A 27,548-nucleotide genomic window follows, 5' to 3' on the forward strand; every position below is an offset into this window, starting at 1 on the left:
GTTTCTGTGCACCTGGAGGTCTAGAGCCGGGAAGGGCGGTGTTTCCTGCTGGCCACTTACAGAGCAAAGCTGTCCTGCTCCTGCTGCCCTCACTAAGGACGAGGCAACCTCCCCAGTCCCCGTGGAAGGGCAAACCCATGCTAGTTGCTTCTACCATATAATGTCGTCCATTCTCTCAGCTCATTTCCTCTCCCACGAGTCTGGTAAAACCCTCCTTGCTATCAAACAGCAGCCAAGCAGCCCATACTTCAACTAGAGCTTTGAGTCATGTGGGAATTCTGAACACAGTTATAGTGGGCTCTTAGGAACAGGCAGAGAGGCGGCGCTCTGACAGTGAACTCTTCACACGGGGTGAACTTCTAACCTCAGAGTCACCGGTGAAGTTCCCAAGAAGGGAAAACAAATCACGAAATCCTAGAATAATGAAATTAGAAATTGAATTTTTGAGCATTAAAGGGACTTCAATGGTCTTTATCCTTAAAAGATAAAAATAAAAGGCACCTCACAGAGCCCACTTGATACAGAAAAGGAGAGCACAGATTTGAAATGCAATGAGCCTAGATTAAAGCAGGAACCCAATCACTATTTATTTGCTAAGGACAGATAATTTAATTCTTTTAGGTATGCATTGTGCATCATGGTCTAAAAAGAAGGATACTCAATAGCGTATACCCCTAATAGAAAATATACAATTAGGACATTAAGATGCTAAACACATCCAACTCGTGGAGCTGAAGCTCTGCTCATTCCTGTCAATTATGTATAGCTCAGAGCTCTAAATAAAACAGGCAATAAAAACAGGACTCCTGGGAAAGAGAACTACCTCTGTATTCTCAGCATCCGCAGAAGCCAGCCATTACATGAGGTTCCAACATCTGTCATAGCGGCTCAACCCCTGTAACGCCACCTCTCCACCACAGCAAGCACCTAATAGTGTCTGTACAGCTGTGGAACACATCAGGTGAAAGGCGGCTGGAGGGGCAGCAGCTCAGCCTGGGGAGAGGGAGGAGAGGGCTTCCTGGGAGGAGAGCACCGAGTCAGGCAGGGAGAGGAACTGAGGGGAGACCTGAGAAAGGGGAAGTTGGCTGAGGCCCGGATGTGTTGGGCAGAATCAATCGCTAGGGTGAGAAGAGCGGAGGAATTCACGTGGAGAAGGCTGGAGACTGAACAGACACGAGGACCGGAAACCGAATAGACTCGAGGTGTGGCTTGGATCTCATCTAGGGATTGGACACAGTCTTGTCATTAGAAATCAAAGAGCCAGTGGGAAGGAGGGAGGGCGGGAGGGGACAAACCAGAGGCTGAGGGGTCAAGGAGGCAGTGATCAGTGGAACTAAACACTGCCTGCAGAAACTTCTCCGCCTCTGCTGCCCTTTCTACAGGTACAAGGAACATGGAGAATGACACTCCGAAGAGAAGCCTGCCACAGCAGAAGGCGCTGGTTGGACACCCTGGGGTTAAACACTATTCTCAGAGAACCCTTCCCTAGCATGGCACTTCCAGAACCAAGGTTAGAGCAGGCAGCCTGATGCAGCACCAAGGAGTCAGTTACCCCCGAGGCCTGGCAACAGGAACCTAAGCCCAAGGATCACAGTCCACAGAACAAGCAGAGCTTAGGACAGAGCCAAAGCCAACAGCATTCATCCCAAGCCTGCGTTCTACATCTTCAGAAAGACAGAGTCCAACATTAGCAGTGACTTTGTCACGTAATTAACTTCCTGATAGTTTTTAAGCTGGAAGAGAAAATGGTTTCTGAACACTGTGCCACAGGAATGCTAAAAGCTAGAGAGAAGAAAACCTGGCAGAAGGTGTTAGGAATAACATCCCAGGACCGGCGTCTGAAGAAACTGCACAAGTCCAACTCTAGACCTGTGGGAAAGCCCCGAGAAGAATGGGGATTAGAAGTAGAATTACGGGCTCTTCCAGAACACAATCACACCACTAAGTTTTAAATCCTCTTTAGACTTTTCTATCCATGGTCTATAGTACTGAGGCACTCTAAATAATTATATATTTCAGATAAGGGAAAGCAGTTCAGAGACCCAGAGCCCTGGCTGCTTCCTGAAGGAGATAGTTCAGGTTTCTCTGGTCGCATTAACTCACTCCTCCCTCTTCCGCATTAAGTCAATCAATTTCTCTCAAAACATGCTCAGTTTAAACCACTGAGATAGTGCAGAGAAGAAAGGTTCCTATTGCACAAGCCAGAGTTCAATACCCAGGACCTACATGGTGAACAGAGTATAAAGACACAACATGGATGTGTCCTCTGACCTCCAGATCTCTTTCTTTCTCTCTCTCTCTCTCTCTCTCTCTCTCTCTCTCTCTCTCTCTCTCTCTCTCTCTCTCTCTCACACACACACACACACACACACACACACACACAAATATCTAGAAATGTGATGGCTGGGGCCGGTCGGAGCCTCGCTGCATAGCTCTGGGTGCCCCAGAACAAGCCATGAGACAGCTGGCTCAAACTCACAAAGATCCACCTACCTCTGCCTCCCATGTGCTGAGATTAAAAGTGTGCACCACCATGCCGGACATAATTAATATTTTAAAGACTCTTTACTCAGCTCTGCATTTTTTAGCCAGTTTCTACTTATCTCTAAATCAGTCATAAACAGGTCAACATGAATAGATTCTAAAGCCAAATATCTGTGTAAGACCAACTCACCTTTAAAAAAAGATGGGTTAAAAGCCTAAGAAATACAAGAAACTTCAAAAAGGCTGAGGATTTAAGCACAACTGATCTACTCATGTTAGTGGTAGGGAAAAAAAACTTACTTTAAATCACTACAAAAAGGATACAAAAAAAGGAGAAAGACATAGTAGAAATGATGTCACCAAGAGTCCCTGCCCATTGCCCCTGGCAATGAGATAGGACAGATGTCTGAACAAGATAAACCATAAGCTCTGGGTTCTTCAGGTAAGCAGTTTGTTGTGCATCCAAGTATGGTTACTTTTCCCTCTCATATACCTATTGAGCATGTGTCCGGACCACAGGCTGACAGATGCTAAGCTCCGCTCTCCAACCTAGAGCAGTGCTTGTCCCAGGCTGAGCTCTGAGCTCTTGCCCAGTGGTGCCTGTGAACACACTTCACAGTGGGCACAGAATCATGGGAGAGCCCCACTCGAGGCTTGGGAATGGGAGCCAGGCTCCACGCTCCAACAGCTAAGCACCCCGTGGGAACACAAACACGATACCCACTTTGCTAAGAGTTTCGTATGCACCATATTCTACCCTGAACCTACCGGTCCACTGAGGAGGGCAGCGGCAGTTGTAAGTGTTGACTCCATCCACACAAACCCCTCCATTCTGACACTTGTGGTTAGGACAGTCATCGATATTCCGCTCGCAGGTGCTACCTTCAAAACCTGGTCGGAGAAGAACAAAAGACAATGAGAATCTCACAGCTCAGGGTTCTGCTCTCACTAGCAGGACATGGTCACAGGACAGACCTGCTTCTCGATTTCACTACACACCCCAGCAGCTGCCGCACAAGAAACATCCAGCCCTCTACTCCTTGGCCTTAAGCACAGCTAGACAATGAAAGTGACTCAGTATGCCTCTTGCGTTCATAGTTACCTCACATTCATTCCTGTGAAATAAAATCAGAGAAGACAAATGCATACTTGGACAACCATTAACTAGTTCCAAACACCAGGGTATTGGATTTTCTGAGGCTCCTGCCTAGATTCCTAAAAAAGAACAGCTCAGTCAACCAATGATTAATTAAGTCTTTGGGGCTGCACATATAGCTTAGTGGTAGAGTGCTTATCTAGAGTACATAGGCCCCAGTCCCACAAAAAAAGAACAGAGAGATACTGGAGGAAAAGAGGGAAGAAGCTGGGAATGGGAGGGAAGGGGGAAACAGAGGAAGAAAGAAATTGAACATTTCTGTGAAGGGGAAAGAGGGGCACTGCAGCCAAAGGAGGAGCACTAGGAGCACTGAAACTAAAGGAGGAGCACTGGAGCCAACAAAAGAAGAACACTGGAGCCAAAGGAGGAGGAGCACTGGAGCCAAAGGAGGAGCACTGGAGCCAAAGGAGGAACACTGAGCTAAGGGACACTGAGGCGCACTGAAGCTAAAGGAGGAGCACTGAAGCTAAGGGAGGAGCACTGAAGCTAAGGGAGGAGCACTGAAGCTAAAGGAGGAGCACTGAAGCTAAGGGAGGAGCACTGGAGCTAAGGGAGGAGCACTGGAGCTAAGGGAGGAGTATCAGAGCTAAAAGCATGCAAGTGAGGCGGGACGGCAGGCTGGGAGACATGGGGGGGGGTATGCGGGGAAGGCCGGTGGGAGGCACATAGGGGAGAAAATCAACCAAATGAAATAGAAAAAGGAACCCGTGCTTTCGCATGCTGATTTTAAGAAGGAATGAAAATATTGTAAGGACTTAAATTTTACCTAACTCAAAAAAAAAAAAAAAAACTATTTTAATGAACAAATAGATTGAAGAAAACAGTGTTGTGATAAGATTTAAGTCTCTCTCTCTCTCTCTCTCTCTCTCTCTCTCTCTCTCTCTCTCTCCTCTTTTTTTTTTTTCTTGGACAACAGGTCAGAGGATTCCAAAACTATGTGGGTGACTTGGTGGGAGGACACAGGAGGGACACTGAGCTTGGGGTAGGAAGAGCAGAACCGCGTCACAGCGTCCCCACCAGCAGCCACTCAAAGCACAGCATTACAAACTCTGAGTCAGCTTCAGTCAGTTGGTCAGGAGTCGACCCATCTGCTCAAGCCTGTCTTTCTAGACTGGTAAGTGCCACATCAGGAATAATCCTCCACGGTAACACAGGCTGTGGGAGAGGTGGCACTGGTAGTGACTAAAACTGCCAGCACTCCAAACTTCCTGCTCCTCTCCATGTGAAGGCTACAGTGCTTGTCTTCCATGTTCGCAACTCTAGAATACTATGATCACCCTAACTGCCTGTGGGGTGGCTCTGTCATTGTCACTGAGCTTCTTTCCTTCCTTGTGTGACCAAACCTCTGAACTAACAAAGAGAAATCCTGTCAGCTCTAAGAAGAGTGGCCAGTGAGCACCGTGTGATCAAACATTTGGATGTTTGACCAAACAAATATCTCTTACAGTTTTTCTCATTCAAAACACTCACTGTGTTTTACACTAGATACCAACGGGGGAACCAGAGTGATAGGCAGAAGCCCTATTTAAGGGGTACAGACTTGTACACACCTTGCTTTGTTCTTTCCTAACCACAAGCTAATATGGACTCTACATCCGATTTGCTGTGCTGAACCACGGCACAGTGACTAACTACGTGACAGTCATATAAATGAGTTTAAATCAAGTAGACAAAACCAGAAATCACCTTACAGATGACAGACATAATTAAAAGCTATGGAAGCATATACTTACATTTTTTAAAATTCTCAAATTACTTCCATTTCTGTCTATTACATGAAAGTCTTACAAATGGCCCAGTGCACAGGAAGATGCAGACCGGCTAAAGCATCCCTAAGCGGTGGTGAAGGGGGCTTTTGGAGACGAGAGCTTAGGACCATGCTCCTGAGTTGGGGATCATCCTGAAGCCATTCTTCAGCAAAGTTCACATTGGGGTTTTAATGGTGGGCAAGAACTGGCCTGCCACTATGGGAATTTGTGTGACCTGCTGATGCTAAGGAATTTCTGAAGGTCGTGGTCCTGGCTGGACGTTTTGTCAATTTGACACAAGCCAGAGCTATATATAGGAGTAGGTCTCTTAACAAAGAAGATGCTTCCATGGGATTGGCCTGTAAGCATGTCTGTGGGGCATTTTCTTGAGTAAAGATTTGGTTGGGAGGCCCAGCCACCATCGCAGGCGCCGCCCTTAGCCTGGCAGATAAGGTACATAAGAAAGCGGGCTCAACAAGCCAGTGAGCACCTTTCCTCTGCAGCCTCTCCTCCAGGCCTGTCTTCAGGACCCAGCCTGACTTTCTTTGATGATAGACAACCATGTGGCAGTATAAGCCAAATAAAGCTGCATATCAGATATTTACATTAAGATTCATGACAGTATCAAAATTAGTTATGAAGTAGCAAAGAAATAATTTTATGGTTGGGGGTCAGCACAGCATGAGAAACTGTATTAAAGTGCCACAACATTAGGAAGGTCGAGAACCACTGGCCCTAGATAAAGGTGCTAAAATTATAAAAAACACTGGGGAAAATAAGAGTGGATCTTTCTAACCTGAACTAAGCAAAGCTTGCTTTAATATGGCCAAAAGCACAGGCAGCAAAAGAAAAATAGATCTCCTCAGAACATCTAAACAGCAAGAGGGGGCAGGGCAGCCCATAGAATGGGTAAAAGTGCCTGTGAGTCGTATATACAATATAAGGCTTGGATCTAGGATGTATTTTTTAGAACTTATACAGCTTAATAAAAAATACAAATAACACAATCACTGAATAATAAAGTGACTCTCAGTGGACACTCCCCCAAACAAGCATATAGACAATGAACACAAGAACCATGTCTTGTCACTGCAAGCCATCAGGGAAGCACAAATCAAATCAAAGACATGGCTAACTTCACATCCATCTGGACTACTGTAATCAAAACAGCAGCCGGTGACAACGCCAGCACAGAGGGGGAATTAGAAGACTATTTCGCTCAGTGCAGTGTGACGACCTTGTGCGTCTGGCCACACTTGTACGTTTGAGTTACCATGTGATACAGCAACTCCACTCCCAGGTAGAGACCCACAGAACAGAACTTAGAGTCAAAATGTCACCCACCTGAGAAATACAGGGGCAAGACTGTGGGACAGACTATCAGACAGCAAGAGAAGGAAAGGAGTGTCAATGCATCAAAGCCACACCGAGTGAACAGAACAGACTGCCCACACAGTTTGTGTTTCCAGCTATATAAAATGTCCACAGTAGGCAAACAGAGTCACGAAGTCTATCAGCAGTGGCCAAACACTGGATGGAGTCAGGAAGAATGGATAGAATATAACAGCCAGTATGGGGTTCTTCTGCAGCGTGAGAACATTATGAAATTGACTGTGGAGACGCTGACACAAATCTGTAAGCCTTGTAAGAGCCACAGAACTGTACATCTATAAGAAGAAACTGTATAGTGTGTAAATTATCCCTCAGTTAACCTGTTAGTCTAGGGGAAGGTTCTGAAACACATGAGCTCATACTCTCTTGCATCAAGGGGATTAGAGCACCACTGGAGATCACCTCCTTTAAACATCTTATAAGTGCAGAAGCTGAGGGGAACTGGGCCGGGCTCACTAGACCAGAACTGCACGGCTGGTAAGCAGCATCCAGGAGGATGTACCCAGTACTAGTCAGTCTGTTCTACCAGAGCCCAGAGCTTCCTTTCAACAACCTGAAAAACAGATCTTAGGTCAAAAGTCCCCAGAGCTGAGCAAACCCAAGCCACAGTCTGTCCTCCCCCAAGTAAGACATGCTTGATGCTTTTAAACTAGAGGTGCAGAGACAAATAGTCACGTTAAAATAACTAAAGATCTAGAACTCTTTCTAAAAAGGGCTAGCAAATTTCTTGAAAGAAAGTGTCCATCCAAAAGTGGGGAAGGGACAGTAAGTTACAGCCACCGCTCCTTTAAAACACTTCAGGTCTGTAGGAGGAGTAACACAGATCAGATGTAACCGTGGGTGGATGTGTCAGTCACAGAAGGGTCCCCACGGCCACACTAAAGAGTCCACTGCTGAAAGCCAACTCTAGTCCTTAAAAGGCCAAAAGGAGAAAACTGGACTCAGCAGGGCCATTTTAAGACAGTGCCTTTAGGAAACTGTGGGCCACCGTGCTGAGCAACATTTCACAGTGAGGGACACATCCTCCCATGCAGAGCAGGTCTCTCTCAGGAGCGCTGGTGTCTTCCTCTCTTCAGGCCCTTTCAGTGGGGGAGAAGAGCAGCTGGGAGAGGAGGAGAAGCAATGGGCTGACACTCAGCCAGACTGAGACTTCAGGAATGATGGAAAGCTGGGGTCATGGGGCTGGACAAAAGCCAAGAGAGACGCCATCTTTTTCCTGGAAAGAAATCTCACAAAGATGAAGAACTGAGGGTGTGATCAGAATGTACAAGAGAAGAACATGCGTTACTGAGTATGAAAATGGTGGGGGAGCCAGTGCTGGTCGTATTTCTGCTCTGCAACAACAGAGCACAGGGAAGACACACGAGTGTGAGGCCTTTACTGTCAGGCAGATGACAGACTCAGCCTGCACAGAATGCAGGCCCTTGCACCTTTACAAGAACAGGCTTTCACTGACAGCAGTGAACAGACTGGATGGCATTTTGAGAAGTCACCGTATAGAGAGAAGAGGAAAAAAACAAAAAAGCCAGTACCTTCCAGGACTCTCCGTTCCAATTGTGAACATTTCTTTCAATGTTGCACAAACTGAATGACTTTTGTGGTATGAATTCCTTCCTCCTGGGTCAACACAGTAACTATAGTGCTCTTTGCAGGAAAACCTGCACCTTAACCATATAAACAGAATCACTAACTTATGTGCTATTCCCCAAAGGTCAGAACTGAAAACACTAAAAATCAATTTTATGCGGTGTTAGATTGTCCTTGGATGAAAGCAGCCAAACCTGAGATGCAGGATTCCAGACAGGAAATGAGATCAGTTATACCCACGACCCTGACAGGATTCTACACTCAGAGTCAGCCAGGCAAGTGTCTGTAGGCCTATTCCATAGGGCCTGTTTTCAGGTGTTGGGGACAGTGATCAATCAACAGAAACAAGGGTCCTGACCTTCGGTTGAGCTTGGAAACAACGGGCAATAAGCAACAGGCACAATGAAGAAAATGACAGAGTACAAATCATACAGCCAGACTCTAAGTGTCACAGAAAAAGAAAACAAAGACTTAGGCCAGGGCCAGTAACCATGGGGCTGGAGGGAACAGCTATAATTTTAAACAGAGTAGTCAGAGAACGATTAGAAATGCAAAGACCTGCACTGCAGAAGGAAACAGCAATGCAGGGGATGCAGGACACCTTGTGCCCTGCTGACTCAGTTTCCCCACTGTGACAACTGAAATGGCAATTCTATTAAAGTGAGAGTGCTAACATATAGAGATTCCTATCCTAGCAGCATCTCAACCCTTGTCCAGAGCAGGGGCGAGGAAGGGGGAGTAAGAAGGGAACTACAGTAAGAAAGAACTGTGAAAAAGGAAGTCTAGGACACCTGAGAGAGCGCGGCCCAGGCTCTCCTGGGACGGAAGGAGCGCAAGGTCTTCCAAACTCTGGAAAGCCTACTTGCTCACAGTGCTGTGCACCACCCACTCCTTCTATACACGCAAAGGGCAGTCTTCAGTCTCAGATCACATGATCCCAAAGGCAAGCACTAGCCCGGCGAGCCTTCTGCGCTGTGTACCATACACCTGGGCTGATGCAAAACAAACACTAATTGCAATGGAAGTGTCTTCTTTTCCTCATAAGTAAACTACTTTTAATTTTAATCCAAACTGCTCAAAACATTTAATGACATCAAACACTCCAAAGCGGCCTCAGAAGCAGGTGAGCAGTGTGACAGCCACCAGGTTCACCAGGTGCTGGCTTTGGAAATGGCCTGCCTGGGTTCCAGGGTCTGTTTCTATAGGTAAGATCAGCTGTGCAACGCTAAGTACGTGACTTACCATGCCACACTCAAGATTCTGCCCCTGAGAAAACTCAAAAAATAATACCTATCTGCAAAGTGTTAGAGATGTATACACACACAAGCATGCACACACACACATGCATGCATGCACATGCACACACACAAGCATGCACATGCACACACACACACAAAGCATGCACAAACACACACACTTAAGCATGCATGAGTACACACACACACAAAGCATGCACGAGCACACACACATAAGCATGCACGAGTGTATACACACACACACACACAGGCGCGCCCCAAGCACAGCATGGAAAACAGCCAAAGCTCCTTACTGCACCACCCAGCCCTGGCTGTCCACTGGCTGCGGAATCCCTGGTTATTTCCTTTCTCAAGGAGGAACAGCTATTCTCATTTGACAAGCCTTTCCAGGACTCTCTCAGAATTCCCTGAGGTACTTTATCGTGCCTAGCGGATAACAATGCAGAACAATGCGGGTGAATAATCATTTTCCCAGCTAAAGACTTCCTTTATTGACCTCTCTAACTTCCTGTCAATATCTTGCTGCCAAACCAGCCTCCTGTTCTAGGCAACTATTAAAAGCAATTTTCTTGAAACTGAAAATGGCACACAGCCCCCAGCCATAAATCACACTAACCTCAATTATGAGCCACTTGGGCCATTACATTAGATTATTAGAATGTCTGCAATATTAAAATATCTGCAAAGGAAGTTGTTTATATTTCTGTTTTTAGGTCCTAAAATGCAAACAAATCCAAGTGCAAAGAAAGATATCTTAGTCTCTCCGGTGACATGATAATATAGCTGATAGCAACTCTTACTAAACATTTATCAGAACGACACTGTTATCTATTCTCGATTGAAAGAGAAACAAAAGCAGTTTGATTAAATGTTCTTTCTGACTTCTTGGTTAAGTGGCTGGCTTGGCTTAGGACGCTTCATGCTGCTTAGTGTGGCACGGGCAGAGCAGTCTCTGGGGCCCGGCAGTAAGTCAGTAAAGTTTTACCAAATTAAACCAGCAAACCGGGTCTAGAGCAGTGGTTGTCAAGCTGTTGGCTGCAATTCTTTTGTGGTCACTTATCAGATAACCCTGTATGTCAAATATTAACATTACGATTCATAATCAGTAGCAAAGTTACAGTTATGAAGTAGCAACAAAATAATTCTATGGCTGGGGTCCACCATACCATGAGGAATTGTACTAAAGGGTCACAGCATCCAGAAGGCTGAGAACCATTGCTCTAAAGAGAGGGCTTAATGATTAAGAGCACTTGCTGATCTTGGTGTGGAACCAGGTTCAGTTCCCAGCACCCACATGGTGGCTCACAACTACCTGTATCTCCAGTTTTAGGGACCACAACGCCCTCTTCTGGCCCCCTTGGCCACTAGACACACATGTGGCGTATAGACATATATGTAGTCAAAACACTCTTAAATATAAAATAAATAAATCAAAAACAGTTTCAAATAATTGCCATTTGGTTTTATACTAAAGATTGACCCATGACCTTTAAGCTCCTAAAGATGAAACACAGAAGCCCATTAAACGCGAGCCATATTCCCAACACCGGAATCCAGGGTTCCCACTCCAAGAGTGGTGAACAACTTGTCTTTGAGGCAATCCTGCTTATTTAGCACATTACACCCCACACAGGGTTTTCTCTTTTGTTTCTGGGCTAAGGGTAGTTGTATAAAAACAGAGTCTTTGTTGCTTAGTAATTCATCTGCTCCAGCTGCTCGCATTCTGTTCCCAATCAAAATTCTTGCTTCTCAGCATCCTCCTTACTTTTCTGTGGAGTGATGTGGGCTGGCCAGGCTCGCCCCTTCTCCCTCTAAGGATCACCAGGCTCCGACCCCCAGCACAACTCCTCTGTGCTTCAAATTTGGGCTGTGTGTGTGCCAAGGGCCCTGAGCAGCCAAGAGGATGGCAAAGTCTTGTGTCTTAATTAGCTTTTCCCACTATGTCCATCAGAGCTTGTCAGAAAACACCTTGGTTAACAGAAGAGTTTCCTTTTTTTTTTTGTTTTTTTTTTTTTTTTGTTTTTTGAGACAGGGTTTCTCTGTATAGCCCTGGCTGTCCTGGAACTCACTCTGTAGACCAGGCTGGCCTCGACCTCAGAAATTCGCCTTCCTCTGCCTCCCAAATGCTGGGATTAAAGGCATGCGCCACCACCGCCCGGCTAAGAGTTTCTTTCAAAAGTCTCCAACTTGAAGGTGGGAAGAGCCACCCCCACATCATGGTGAAGGGTCAACTCCTCTGTCAAGGTGGGAAGGGCTACCCTCCCCCCCCCCAATTCAGAGAAGGGACCTGGGAGACGGTACTATTCTGGGGGGTGGAGGGAGTGGAGAGGAGACAGCATAAAAGAGAGCTGATCCTCCAGGCTTGGTGTCACTTTGGCTTACAGTGCTTACCACACACATGCACACACGCACACGCACACGCACACACAGTGTGTGGTTCTCACAGTCTTCCCTACTCCAGATCTGCCTGGCCCTTTCTTGGAGCTATTTCTCCAAGAGGAACAATAAACCATTTCCTAAGCACTCATCGTCATAAACTCTTGACATTTTAAATTACCCCTGTTCTATTTATGGACCACAGTGAGCCCATAAACCCCTCCCTCACCCACCCCACCCCACACAAAGCTCTCACCTCCCCTTTCCCCTGCTTTCTTCCTAAAGGAGGTTCTGAGCCTCTCACACCCTCCACCTTCATCCTGAGGTTGGTCTGTCCCCACTCCCAAGAGTGCTCCTCACCTGGCAGGCAGTTGCATTCAAAAGTAAAGTCGCCAGTCTGACGGCAGGTGCCTCCATTGACGCAGGGCGAGGGTGCACAGGGCACATAAGGGCTGTCACAGTGCTGGCCTGTGAAGCCCTGGGGACACTGGCATCTGTAGGAACCAGGAAGGTTGAGGCAGGTACCACCATGTTGACAGCGTCCTGGAATATCGCACTCATTGATATCAGCTTCACACTTCTGCCCTGTGACGCCTACAGGACATCTGCAGGAGAACTGGCTGGCCACAGAGGTACAGGTGCTTCCATTTTCGCAGGGATGTGACAGACAGGCATCTGTCCACTGACACTGCTTCCCTAAAGGAAGGGTAGGAGAACTCAGAACCACCACAGAGGAAGCCAGGCCCCACTCAGCAGCTCCCTCTCCCAGCCAGCGAACAACAAACTGCTTACACAGAACCCCTAGACTTTAGAGTCCACAGAGCATAGCAGTGTCACCTGAAGATCTTCAGACAAATGGCGTTTTCCAGATGCTCCCTGAGGCCTTAAGGTGACACTCAAAGACTCCGGGGGACAGGGCACATGAGGACACTGAGTGTTGGCCCCATGAAGTTAGGCAGGCAGGGTTCCATGAGTCCTGTAGCCCAGGGTCTGGGTCCACCCGCTCTCCTAGCTCCACATCACTGCTGAAGGTGCTCCTCAGCTGGGAACACCTCTCATTTACCTGCTGTTAACAACTCTCCCGACAGCTGCCACCTCTTCAAGCCATCCTTAATACCCACCCACTGCTGTGGCCTTCCAACCATACCAGCCACCACAGCAACAAAGCTGGGTCCCCACAGCAGGCTCTCAATCATGTCTGCTGATGAAGAAAACATGTATATCCACACTACATGGCTATTGAGTTGAGCACTTCTTAGAGAAACAAGACCATGTTTCTTCAAACACAACAGATGAAGTCTAATTTCCTGATCACTCTGTTCATTTTGACTTATAGATTTATAGAACCATTGGTTTAGTGTCTCCATCAGGGACCAAAATGACAAACAATTCTCCTTTTTTCAGTAAGTTGGAGGGAGAAGAAGAGTTGGGGAAACCAGAAAAGCCAGTTCCTGAGTCTCTAAGCAAATCCTTCAAGGTATCTGACCCTTCTTCTTTCTCCTCCTCTGCCCCCTCAAAATCTCCAAAGGTAGAGGACACGCTGACTGCTCATCTTACAAATTAAAGATTATCAGTGCCTCAATATAAAAAATGTTTCAGGATGTTAGTCTTGAATTATTTTCTTTCTATTCTAAAGGATCTCACATATTTTGTATCCTCTTAATCATATTTTTAACCTTTCCCTTGTTTAAAATAGCTAACACTTACCTATTAACAGATTTTTAAGTGTCCCTGAGTCTTTCCCATAGTCCAACTTGAATCATAACGCTACATGTACACTGGAGTTGGGGCCCCTGATGTGGTAGTTTGAATGAGAAATATCCCTCCCAGGCTCAAATATCTAAACAGCTGTCTGGGGAGGTTACAGAACCGGTAGGAGATGGAGCCCCTACTGCAGGAAGCACAGAGCTGAGGGCAGGCTGGGAGCTGAGCTGCTTCCTATCTGTGGTTGAAAACTGACCAGCCAACTTTCTGACCAGGTGCAGCCCCGCCACCCCATGCCTTCTTAGCTACTATGTATCCTTCCTCTAGAAGCTGGAGCTGCTGTGATCCAGGTGTTCTATCACAGCAGTGAGAAGAGGCTGACACAGGGTGTGGCACTAAGGACTAAATGCGCATGGCACAGGTCACTGCAGAGACCGGAAACCACAGGCTCTGGCCAAACTCATACCTGTGAAGCCGACTTGGCAGGTGCACTCATAGGTGTCCTGGCTGAGCGTGTGGCAGGTGCCCCCATTCTGACAGGGGCGGGACACAAAGCAAGGGTGAGATGTGGAGTATTGGCAGTCCTCTCCTGTGAAGCCTGGAGCACATCGGCAGGTGGCCTTCCCCAACATGGCCTGCGTCACACAAGTACCACCATTCTGACAGCGGTTTTTCTCACAGGGATCTCGATGTTGACAATACTCTCCCAAGAAGCCCTCTGGACATCTGTAATAAATAAATAAATAAATAAATAAGAAAGATTCCATGAAAAACACCTGATTTCTTGTGAGTCCAAAGACCAGAAAATGATGCTGTACATGCAAGAAAATATTCAAGTGTGAACAAAGACATGTAAAGTACCTACAAACTCTGACTGCAGGAGAAGTGGTACTCAGTGAACTTACTCTATCTCCAAGTCCCTGTGAGTCCTGGCAGGTAACAGAACACGAGCCAGGTGACCCAGCAGGATCTACTACTACCAGTCAGCATAACCCTTCCTCAGAGGTAAAACACACTCACCACATCTGTCCACCAGCACTAGCTGAGATGGTCTCCTTACAGAGTACCCCTTTGTGGCCATAACTTTCTCATTCTGACTAGGCAGTGGACAGGACTAAGGCACTGTCGTGATAACAAGTACACTGCCCCTCTAGACTTCCCAGTTAATATTTAGTTGCCATCATGGGCTCTTTCTCAGCTGAGTACTAGGAAACAGTAGGTATCTCTCTGTTCTGCACAGGGTTCTCAGGGTTACGTTCAGGTAGCCGGCACTGACACAAAGGAGGAAAGGAAGGCTCAGGAAGGGTTCAAAGAGACATCTTAAATGTTGAAGAATAAGCAAAAGAAAAACTGGGTATAATTAAGAATGCATAGAAAATCTCAAGTACAACATAAACAACAGTGTATAGCAGGGAAACAATTCAAGAATAACACTAGCTAAGCATGATGACACACACCTGCAATCCCAGGATTTGGGAGTTCGAGACCATCCTAGACTACATACTGAAATCCCGTTCAGCCAGGATTGCTTGAGATCCTGCTTCAAAATAACTTTTTCCTATATTTTCCAATTAGATCATTGAGAAATTGTTCCTCTAGTTTATAAGACACATAGATACCCCAAACCACACGTATCACTTATAGAAATGTTCTCTAAACAGTCTCAGAAAGGATGGGAAGGTGTTTAATCAGGACCACTAACAACTACGTAACAAGAACACAAAGACTGTGCTTCTAACTATAATGTGTGCTCTTTAGCTGGAACTCCAGACACCTGAGTGACCTATTTGTCAATTTTACTTTTGGGAGGACAGGAAAATGACATAGAAGCCTCTTCCACTACTACCCAAAACATCTTTAAATCAAACTTTCACCCTCAAACCCAGCTCCTGTCACGTCTTCTCTGATGACTTGAAGCATTGAGTTCTTTTCTACTTTTACCAAGCACACCAAAGACACCTCATTAGCCGTAAGGTTGAGAAAATGAGGAAGGCATGAGACCAGGGAACTAAGACAACGCGCTCAGAAGAATTGCGCAGTAGCTATAATGACGGTGGGGAAGAGCTGGTAAGCGGGGACAGGGTGGTGATGTAACCAGCTAACGGCCCTGCCCCTTCCCAGAACTGACCATGGCGGTGTGGAGGGGGAGGAGCAGACAGGGCTCTCCAGCTTCATCAGTAAGTCACTCTCCAGACAGGCAGGGAGCAGAGTTCACAATGATGAAACCAACAGACTGGCTGGGGACAGTGGGTGCACTTCAGAAGGGCAGAGGTCTTGTCAAGAGTCCGGGTGTCGGGGCTGAGAGAAGGCTCAGTGGTTAAAAGCATTCTGTCCTTGAAAGGACCTGAGTTTGGTCCCCAGCACCCCACATCAGGCAGCTCACAAGCGCCTGTAGCCCAGCTCCAGGAGAACCCGATGCCGCTGGCCTCCCTGCACTCACATGTACATGGATGTGTGTATCCATGTATACATGTACACACGTGTGTACACACGGATACACACAGGCATATAATGAAAAAGACATTAGTTGATTTTAAGAAGAGTCCAGGCTTTAGGCTGACTGCTTCTTCTCACTGACATCTTAAATAGTTAAAAAGGCCACTTACACTGTGGTATTGTGAGAACTGGGCAAACTCAAGAATGTGGAAAAAAAATTATAAGCATTAAAATGCTCAGCAAATAAAAACCAGTTTTCCCTCCATGCGTGCTGAGGAAAATAGGACGCCTTATCCAAATCACAGCTTGCTTTGACAGTAGGCTGTGAAGCGTTGCTGGATTTCTTTTTCTTAAATAGAGGCACTGAGAACACCAGTGTGGTGTGGCTAAAATTAACCCTGCAAGGGATTATTAAAAGCACTTGCAGCTTATTCAAGAAATGTGTTGTGGAAGATGCTAAGAAACTGTATCCCACCTCCCACTCACAGCAACAGGCCTCTGGGCATCAGGCCTGTTGTCTTCCAGGGTGGGAACCATGCACCGTGTGAATAATGGTGTGCCTGTAAACGCGGGTGGGCTCTGCCCAGCCCTGCTCCTCAACTGCCATGCCACCCAGCGCTGCCATGTGGCATCGGCTGAGAAAATAAAAACTCGTTTAAACGTCAACATCAGGAACATCCAACCGGAACAAGGTCCCCGGGAAAACAGAAATGGATCAACAGGAATGTTCTGGGACTGCCGAGGTGCATTTCCCAACTCTCTGTTTCTACGGTTTAATCCAAATAGTCACTCCCTACCAAGTGTAGAAAATAAGTTTCAACCAAGTAGATCGTGTTTAAGAAGCTGGCCACAGTGGAAAAGGCCAGGAATGCCTTAGAGGCCTGGTGTGGCCTGTTTCTGTACAGCCTATAAACCATGAATGGTCTTTACATTTGGGATGCTTGAAAAACTTAAAAAAATCATATTTGTGGCGCTTGGAGAACATATAAATTCCTATTTCCGCATCCGTAAATAGTCACGCTGGAGCACCGCCAGGCCTGCTCATTTGCAGATGGCCATGGATGCCACAACAACAGAGTAGAGTGTTTGCAGCGAGACCACATGGCCCACAAAAATATTTAGTCCCTGGAACTTTGCAGAAGTTTGCCAGTTCCTCAGTAGAGAAGACATGGAGCCTATTAATAGTATCCAATATGCTTACTAATCGTGACATTAATGATGATGAAGAATACTCTACTAGTTTAGTACAAAAAACATTAAACTCATTCATTAACTGTTAGAGCAAACACTTAGCAAATACTGTGTGCCAGATGTTTTATTCTAGTAGTCATGGATACACATAGGTTCAGCATCCTAGGACTCAACTGACCATCGGTCAAAAATGTCTGCCGGGTGGAGTCAAGATGGCATCTCTACTAGCCACGTCCAGCTGCCTTGCCATTCCCTGAATATCTATCATGACAGCTATTTACACAGCACTAGCATTATATTAAGTACTAAAGGTAATGTGCAGATGGTTTAATGTGGGAGCATGTGCACAAGCTGAATAAAAAATACTATGTTGGGCTAGAGAGATGGCTCAGCAGTTAGGAACACTGACTATTCTTCCAGAGGTCCTGAGTTCAATTCCCAGCAACCACATGGAGGCTCACAACCATCTATAAAGTGATCAAATGCCCTCTTCTGGTGTGTCTGAAGAGAGCAATGGTGGTGTACTCATATGCATAAAATAAATAATTCTTCTTAAAAAATGCTGTGTAACTTTATGCAAAGGCTCTGTGGGATTCCTGGAGCCAACACCCAGCTGATTTGAGGAACAACGGTGCTGGAAAAACCTGTGTTCATGGATGTAAAGTCTGGCAGAGACAAAAGCAATGATGTAAAAGATACATTAGGCAGAAGGAAAGATAAATCAGGAAGGGATGTGGGGACAGAGCGATGTCTCAGCAGCTAAGAGCACGGACTGTGCTCGTCACGGACCTGGGTTATGTCCAATACCCACATAGTGGCTCAGAACTACTGTAACTCTAGTTCCGGGGACCCAGCACCATACTCTGGGGAAAGAGAGACAATTCAACTTTAAATAGGAAAACCTGAGGCGGCTGACTGAGGGGAAAGTATGCAGGGCAAAGGGACACAGGGCACCAAGCACCAAGACCCTAGGTGGAACAGCAAGGGACCGGGTATGGCCACACCTAAGGGCGTGAGGAGGGAAACTGCAAGCTGGCAAGGACAAGGAGGCCTCAGTTCCTGTGCAGGGTTGGGGGTCTCCGCTGAGTCCTTGGGACGATACCCAGCAGTATTTAAAGCCCACGGGCGGAGCCACCTCTCTTTATATGAAACTAGACTTACTTATTGGTGAAGACCCGATTTCCTACTGAAACCATCCTGGGCTTACCATTCCTCTGCGTCTTTGTGTTTGAGTTAAAATATAGGCAGGTCTCTTCTAACCTACCTTTCCACAGTCCCTCCTCCCTTCCTGTCTACCAAGGCATAGCCGTGTACAGACGTGCTTCTTGGACTCTATACAGATAGTCCTCTTTCTTTCCATCCACGCCTCCACTCTCAGAGCACAGCTTGCAACCCAGCAGACTCCACAACCACCTTCTGAAGAGTGCAGACCTGGTCAGACTTAGCTGACATTTCTCCGCTCACTGTCCGGGAGTCGGCATTCCCACTGGCAGCTCTGCGGGTCACTTCCTGCACCATCTGCAATGTGACCATGCCTCTCCCAAGGCCTGGCAAAGTGACTCTACCTTTTTCCTCTTCCACCAGGGCCATTCTCAGTTCAAGTCTGGGCCCCGATATTCTCACTACTATACATTTAATGTTGGTCATTTTACAATGATTTAAACACAGCAGACTCTAAAGGATACCACTCTAGCTCTCTAAGCCATTCGCCTATCCTATGTCCTGCCAGTGACTTAAAGACAAACATTAGGAAAAGATCGTTTTCCCAGGAAACTTTCAGCTCTTCCAATTTCTAGGGGTCATAATTCGACATCACTTTTATTTAATCCCTTGAAGTTATATAATTGCTGTGTCTGACAAGTCTTGTTAACCGAATTCCTGTAATGCGTATCACTAATGTTCAGTTTCCCTCTTGATAGAAAGCCTCAGGCAGACATCTAGTTGCTGGCTGTTTTCCCACTTGCACGCATCCCTGAAGAGCAGAACCTTAAGGTACCCACCACAAGGTGATTTCTATTGAATGCCATAAGCATCTCTAAAATGTTCCCAAGAGGCAATTACAGCCCCTGCTCACACCAACAGCGGGCCTTCGCTGCATGACGAAGCCTTCCTCACTTGTGGCTGCTGAGCCTGTCCCCCAGAACCGGCCTCCTGGGCTGCAGAGCTGCTCCCCACGGGTTCTGAAGCAGAGCACTGGCCCTCTCTCTGGCGCCTGCCCTCCCGAGGTCTTCACAGCATCACAGCACCGAGAACACTCTGCAGCAAACGCTAAATGTTGTGTACTTGGTAAGTAAAACTACTGGCTTCAACAATCTTTGATCTTTCCATTATAAGATACATCTTTCTCTAAAATTCTGCCCCCCCCCCCCCCACACACACACCACACCGTAGGTGAAAGCATATGTTCATACTAGCATCCCTCATATAAAAATGTCTGTTCACATCCACACCAGCATGACTCGTAACAGCTGCAGGTAGAAACAGCCCAAATACCCATCACCTGATGAGTAGAGAGATAAAAGCTATTATATCCACATATTAAAATATTATTTGTCTGTAAAAAGGGATGGACTCTTGTCACATCCTACAACACTGGAAATATTATGCTAAGTAAAAGACGGCAGAAGCAGCCAGCCACAGGTGTGATTCTGCTCTTGAGAGATGGGCACAGCAGGCAGATCCAGGCACAGGCGGATGCTTGCTGCAGGCCCCACAGCTTCATCCATTACCTACTGCTTAAAAGTCTACTGTCAGTGACACAGAAGAACCTACTGTTCACTTCACATGCACATGGTAGAGTAGGGTGAAGGCAGGAAAGAGAGAAAAGCAGTAGCAAAGATTCCATCCGAAAGGATTCCTTCACAGCCCCTCTTCCTGACCAGCCAGGCAAACCGCGCCTCTCCCAGGCCTGGACCCTCGACATGGAGCCAGGCCAGACGCAGTTCCCACCTCTAGTGTATGTGCCATGGCTGCAGCTCAGGCGTCCCATCCCGTCCCGTGTCGTCGCCCCCCGCCCCATACAGGCAGAAAAGGTTCCCCAGTGAATAGCCACCCATGGAGAGAAAAGCCAAAAGCAGTGAGAGGCTCTGTCAGCTCCAAAATGGGTGAAGTTTGAGAAGGAAATAAACCTCTCTTCCAACCAAACACCAGGGTTAGCTCACCCCACTTTCCCCACCAAATGTCCCAGCAGCAGGGTGAGCCCAAATTGCACCCAGGCCACACTGCAACCCTTTGTTTTTGTTTTTAGGAAGTTTTATTTTTATTTTTTGGTGAAGGTTTGGTCATTAAAAACAACAACAAAGCGAAGCCCCACCACACACAAGAGGGAGGGGCGCTCCTCACAGAACAGCAATTTCAAAATCATGAGTTTTCAAAAACTGCAGAATGTGGAGCGGAGGGGAGCGGTCTCCTGTGGGCTGGTCGCAGTGCAGCTGCTGCCCATTAAGGCTCCTCCTGACTCCCTCTGGGCTACTTTCCAGCAGAAAATTCTTTAAACAGAACTCAGCTTTCAGCCACTTTCTTCTTGTTCTGGGCCTCTCAGCCCTCCGCTCTGCAGTGGCAGGAGGCCACTGAGCTAGGCCCGAGCGGTCATTAAGGTAAATGGGGGGTGGAGGCTAACAGAACCCACAAACCAAGTTAAACACTGGTCAGTAACAAAGGTCTACAGTTTGAAGGGCCCCAAATCAGTCTGTTCTCTCCTGTGACCACGATGCCAGCCAGGTTTCCTGCCACCCCCACCCCCGACCCCCTACCCTGTTCCTGTTCCCCTGTTAAAGCAGATAAAAGTAATTGCTAACAGGCAAAGCTAGCGTAACCAGTGAAAGTTCCCATTTAACTTTCAATTCCCAAAGCCAGGCTGAAAACATTTCTGTGCCCCAAAGCCTTCGGACTCCGGCCTAAATGCCCTGCTGCACTCAATAGCCCAGGCCACTGGGTAACCTGACGTGTCATTTCAAAGACTTCAGCCCCACACCTCACTAGACCATCAACCTCTTAATTCTGTGACTCTACACAAAAGTAACTAACTGGGCTGTGCTCACTGTGCCTGTTTTGTTGTTGTTTGGGTTTTTGTTTTGCTTTGTTTTAAGTACAGACTTCAGTTAACTTCCTAGTAATAAGAGAAAATGGAAGTTGCTTTATCATATGCATTTTCCCACTCATTCCCCACTGCTACTTCCAAAAAAGAAAGGGAAATAAAGAAAAAAAAAAGAGAAATAAACAGTATACATTACTCAGTAAGAAGGGGAGTGCTGGTGTGCAGAGCGGAGCCCCAAACGGGCTGTTTGTGGTAATAAAACATGGTTCCTAGGGTCTTCTTGGTTTGATGTGAAGAAAACAAGGAGCAGTATATAATCAACCCTACACACACACACGCGCGCGCGCGCGCGCGCGCGCGCACGCATTCTCTCTTACACACACATTCTCTTTCTCTCTCTCTCACACACTCACACACACATTCTCTCTTACACACACATTCTCTCTCACACACACACATTCTCTCTCTCTCTCTCTCTCTCTCTCTCTCTCTCTCTCTCTCTCTCTCTCACACACACACACACACACACACACACACATTCACATCTGACACACAAAGACTACCAAACACTGCAAGACAGGCATTTTTTCTACTATGTAAATCTGCTTCCTGGACAGCACATTTCTGCCTTTCTTGTACAAGTATTTCAGAAAATGTTAATCTTGATTCCCACATTGGCTGAGTGCTTCCAAATTAAAAGTTTCCCACAGGAAAAAAACGGACAAGAGAGCTGGGAGGCCAGGGCCTGTCTTCTGGAGCCCTGCCTCGCTTGGTTCACAGGTGTTCAGGTTTTTTCACCTCATCATCTGAATAAAGCAATAAGCACACTGATTCTAACACATCCAAATTGAAGAGTCTGGAGAGGCAAGGCCTCAGACCCCCTCATTCACAGCATGGCAACCCTAGGCTGGACTAGGGAGCCAGGGAGATGGGAAAACAGGCTTTGTTTACATAGGAACCCTGCGAGTGCCCTTATCTTCCAGCTGACAGTCCAAGCCCATTCATCAGCGCTCTGAGACCAAGTGAGTGTCCAACAGCCTTGACCAATAGAACTGGGACAGACAGTGCTGAGGCTTGTGTCCTTGCTATAGCAGAAGGTGGCTTTTCCTATGTCCTTTCGTACATAATCAGTCCTTTGCCTTATGCCCTGGACCCTGAAAAAATATTCGAATGTGACTGAACCAGCACAGACATGCTTGAATCACATGATTTCACAAAAAGAACCCTCCACCATAACTGAGAAACTGTGAGAGAAGATGCCTGTCTAAGTGCTGTGCTGTAGAAGCCTGCAAGGTTCTGTGGCCCTAACAAGCATTCCTTACACCACAAGGTTGTAGCTGGTCCACATGGGAATGTATATAAGCTGTGTTATGATTACCCTAACAGTCTGTTTGGGTGACTTTTATATTACTGCTGATGGAGTCAGACCTCGCCCATGCTTTGCCTCAAGCACTGGGTGCCATTCCCAAGCCCTGGGAAGATTCCTGAATGCCTAGCAGACTTTGACCGGGTGCATTGTCTAGAAACAACGGTTTCCATGTAGCTTTTCTTTATTCACTGTGCTTTCTCTGTACTCGGCTTCCTCCAGCTCAAAGAACATGCTACACGTGCTCAAAGAACATGGCCTCCTGCCAGACCTGTGCACAGGCTAGTCACAGAGCCCCCAGGCTCTCCACCCTCGGTCACAACCATGCCCTAAAATTCCTCCAGGCCTCTGCCTAAATATTATTTCCTGCTGGACAGCCCCATGCTGCCTATAGGCACACTTGAGAGGCTCAGGCAGTAAGACCCTGTCCCTACACCCCTAAAAGGAGGAGAGGAGGAGAAGAAGCAACAGGAAGGAGAAGAAAGGGCAGGGGAGTGGAAAAAGGGAAAGAGAAGGTTTGGAAGGGACATCCCCACTTTATGTTCCCATAAATCTGACACAGTGCATTAACCTTTACTACAATTATTTATCTTCTCTAATAGACAAGAATTATTCTCTGCTATACCCTATGTGCCAAACACAGCGACTAGCATATGGAAGCCATTCATCTGTTCAGCGCTCACATTCTTAACAGATGCCAAAGGGCAAGATGCAAGGGTCCACATAATCTTTACAGCTTAAAGACTCCAGACTCCAATTACACTGGAAGTTTGGGAACCACTGGGTTGAGCTATTTACCTAAAGGATCTTTAAGCTAATTAAGATTCTTGATACACAAAGTACCTGCCTTTTAACCTTCACAAAAACAAGACTATTCAAAGCTGTCCTACCCCAGATGGAATAGATTTCTTTAAATCACATTTTCCTAAAAATTATATATAAAGTTACTCAGCTTTCATAGTGTCTATCTGCCGCACACAAACCCTCTGACTGCCACATGCAACAGAGATTGATGCACCCGTGTAAGGGGTTCACACTGCATTGCTGTGCCCAGAAACAGATCCCAGCCAGCACCGGCTTCGCCAGATTTACATGCACACCTCTCAAGATGCTTTTAAGAGTAAACATGATTATTAAAACCACCACTGTCACAACACCCAACCCCAAAACTTGTCCACACAAAAGATAACATTTATGGTGTTTACACCAACTAACATTTATTACTTTGATGGTAATGAGAACAATTATTTGCCCAAGAAAACTGTGTGATGTTCACCTCTTTGAATGATGTTCCTCATTAATTTAGTAGAACCCCTGGCTGTAACCGGCACACACTATCTCAGCTAGAGATGGCACCGATGGAGGGCAGCAGAGGGATCAAGTGTACTTCTCTGCTGTGATCTCAGCTGCTCTGCGTCAAGAACGTCATTGCACAGTAAAACAAGGGCAAACACCAGAAGTCCTGGCTATTCTGGCATCTGGCACTTCTCCTGGGAAAATCTGAAGCTTACAATGGCTCCTATGCCCTACGGTGGGCTGGCAGACTTACAGTGGCTCCTGTGCCCTACGGTGGGCTGGCAGACTTACAGTGGCTCCTGTGCCCTATGGTGGGCTGGCAGACTTACAATGGCTCCTGTGCCCTACGGTGGGCTGGCAGACTCTGCCATCTGTGTTTGGATCATCAGCTCGGGAACTATCACTGGTGGCATTTTAAATGGGCAAAAAGTGACACAGAACTGTCAGCTTGACCCTTGGCCTCAAAGATATGCTATTTAGCATTTTAAGGAAGTCTGCTGACACTTGCTCTGAGGGCAGGACACCACTGACATCATAAAGGCAAAAAGGCTTACAGTTTAGATAAACTCTTGCTCACTACAAAGGCCATTTCTGCTAGAGATATTACTCAGTTGGTAGAACCCTTGAGTCCCATGTGTGAAGCAAAAGAAAGAGGAGAAAAATAAAACAGGGTTATAGAAACCAGGCCACTTGAGAAGCAGTTATTATGAAGTATGTTTAATTTCAGAAAGACGGCCCAATTCCAAACCATCTATATAGAGAAAATTGAAGACAGAGGCCAGGAGCGTAGCTCAGGGGTAGAGCATTTGACAAGGGTAAGACTCTAGATTGGTTGCCAGCACAAATAAATAAATAAATAAATAAATAAATAAATAAATAAATAACTGCCTAAAACAATGGACATCTGCAAAATAATTATGGTTCCTAACCCTAATGTGGCATCTATTGACCACTATTCCTCTTAAAAACAGAACCATGGCCTAACAGGGGGAGGGAGAGAGATCAATTATAGGGAGTAAAAATTATCTGAGACTTCACAGTGGTCTGAGGTCTTTCATACTACAGAAACTAAGCATGCAACAGACATGCTAAACGTATCACTCCCCTGTGCCCAAAGCAAAGGCAAAAACAAGTGAAGGAACTCTTAGGGACTGTAGCACCAAGCACAGCCTGAGCTGACCTGTCCAGGCCGGATCTGTGCTTCCAGACGGAGCCTGAGTATGATCTCCGGAATCTCCGGAGTGTAAGCAAAGCCAGTCTACAGCAGAAACTGGCACACAGCACAAACGTTCTCCGCCATTTCTGGAGAGGTGCTTCACTGACTACACAGTGGACAAAGCCACTGCAGATGGACCTACACTCTCCTCAGCACTCCACTGAAAACACTGCCCAGTGGCCTTCAAGACGGTTCTACAGGAGCCTCCAAGGGCAAGGGTGCATTCACAAGTGCATGCACATGTGTGTATACATGCACAATCCAAGTGTGTCTCATGTAAAATAAATATATGTGTGTAAATGCACATAGCCATGTATGTCGAACGATTGTGACTTTTGGTCTATCTGAATGAATATTAAAGTGTAACTAGCATGTGGTTTTTCAAATGTATTGCCAAGGGCTGCATGATGGCCACAGATCTTTGCGGTAAAGTTGCTGCCCCCACAGCCCTTTCCTCAGACTAGCTTTGGCTCTGCTGCTGGACATTGAACAAATCACTTTCCCTGTCTGATCCTCAGTCTTCCTTGTGTTAAAAGGTGTTTGGTTCTGGGCAGATGGCACCGCGGCTATGAGTACTTGCTGAGGACCAGAATTCACCTGACAGCTCACGACCCTCTGTAACCCTCCAGGGAATCCGCTGCCCTCTTCTGGTCTTCCACAAGCCCCAAGCATACATGTGGGGTACATTCACACATGCAGGCAAAGTACTCTGACACATTACATAAAAATAAACAAACCTTTTCTAAAGATCAGACGCTGGATCAAACAATCTCCAACAGTTGCTTTAAAATTGTACAGGTCCCCTCGGTTCTGTTCACAGCCCTGGAGTTCCAGGAACACACACTTCACCGAGAACTATGATCTCCACATAGTTTGGATTCACTGGACATTAAAAAATTAAAATGCCTATTCTTTCAAACTGTTTCACAAGAACTCAATTTTTTGTTTTTAAGTTCTGCTTCCATGATAATATATATGTTTACTCACATCAGTTCTTTAAAGGTTGCTATCATTTAGGGGGAAAAAGGTAAGATTCCAGCTTGCCTAATGAGGTCAAGAGAAATAACTGAATCCCTGTCTATATCCAGTCAGTGATGTAATACAGAGTAACTCACTCAGTGATATTCTGTGTCAGCTCGGCATATGGGAAGGACTCTAAGGTGCCTCACTCCTCCTAACCGTGATGACCTCACTGGTGACACTTACTCCTCAGCACCTTCCACCCCAGGATGTAAGGACTCCTGTCCCACTCCTCCTAGGGCAGTGAGAATCACAGCCCTCGTGGAGCCCGCCTCTCCCTCCGCAGGCCTGTGGGTGCTTATGTACATGAGCTCAGGTCTCAGTCTGAGCTAGGCCCTCACAGGAAACAAGGAGGCAAAGACCAAGCAAAACAGAACTAACAATGTATTCAAACAGTAAGGGGACCAAGAGGAAATCCAAAGACCAAAGGACCTCTGTCCCCTTCCAGGCCTTGACATCTTCCCCAAAGCCCCATGCCAGCGTAGCAGCCTGCTTTCTTCAGCACACAGTGACACGAAGGTAGGCATCTCATGCCTTACAGGTAAGTTACAGGAGACATTTTAATGGCTGACGTGTGTGTGAGACAGTGGTCTGGAAAGAGTCTCTCACAGAGAATCAACCCTTAGGTAAATCTGTGGAAGACCTTTCTCCAGAACCCATTTTCAGGCATCCCTTCAACTCAGCATAAAGGCCTCACTTGCTCACTCCCATCCTCCCCCCTCCCCCCAGATCACAATGATGTTGTCATTAACTCCTAGAAACCCTGAGGAGCCAGGTGTGACCGTACAAGCCTTTAATCCCAGCAGAGGCAGAGACAGGTGGATCTCTTTGAGTTCAAAGCCTACTTAATCTACACTGTAACTTCCAGGCAGAGCTATGGAGAGAGACCTTGTCTTCAAAACAAAACACCACCAAGACAACTTAGAAGGCCCATGTAAACCTCATCCCTGAGCTGTGTGTAGAGGCATCTTGCGAACTCTGACGGTCAGGGCCAGTCTTTGCCTGGAAGGAAATGAGTCACCTTGCATTAGTAATCAAGGGCTGTCCAGTTTTAAGGAGTGACCTAGACATTCACAGGCATGAGTTTCAGCAATAAGAGACCAAGAGTCAGACACCACAAATATTATATACAAATAGGACGGTGGCAGAAAAATTAGGGTCAAGGAGGCTCTTTGGGTACTGCTCAGAATGACTATGGCTTAGGGGGCAAGCTGCCCAGTGAAGAAACTCCTCCAGGAGATGGGCCTGACTTACACAAACACCAGAGTTTCACAATCTTAAAGG

The 27,548-nt window shown here is 46.6% G+C and overlaps 1 protein-coding gene across 1 annotated transcript in view; it reads right to left on the reverse strand.

The window, feature by feature from the left end:
* Notch2 (notch receptor 2) overlaps window positions 1–27,548 on the reverse strand; it is a 134,620-nt gene that overhangs the window by 66,482 nt on the left and 40,590 nt on the right. Inside the window, exons 3-5 of the mRNA XM_052179657.1 lie at window positions 14,170–14,429; window positions 12,360–12,695; window positions 3,253–3,375 (exon numbers count right to left, since the gene is read on the reverse strand). Coding sequence (XP_052035617.1) covers window positions 3,253–3,375; window positions 12,360–12,695; window positions 14,170–14,429 — 719 coding nt within the window. The remainder of the gene's footprint in view (window positions 1–3,252; window positions 3,376–12,359; window positions 12,696–14,169; window positions 14,430–27,548) is intronic.

Source organism: Apodemus sylvaticus, chromosome 4 (assembly GCF_947179515.1).
Source record: "Apodemus sylvaticus chromosome 4, mApoSyl1.1, whole genome shotgun sequence".
NCBI lineage: Eukaryota > Metazoa > Chordata > Mammalia > Rodentia > Muridae > Apodemus > Apodemus sylvaticus.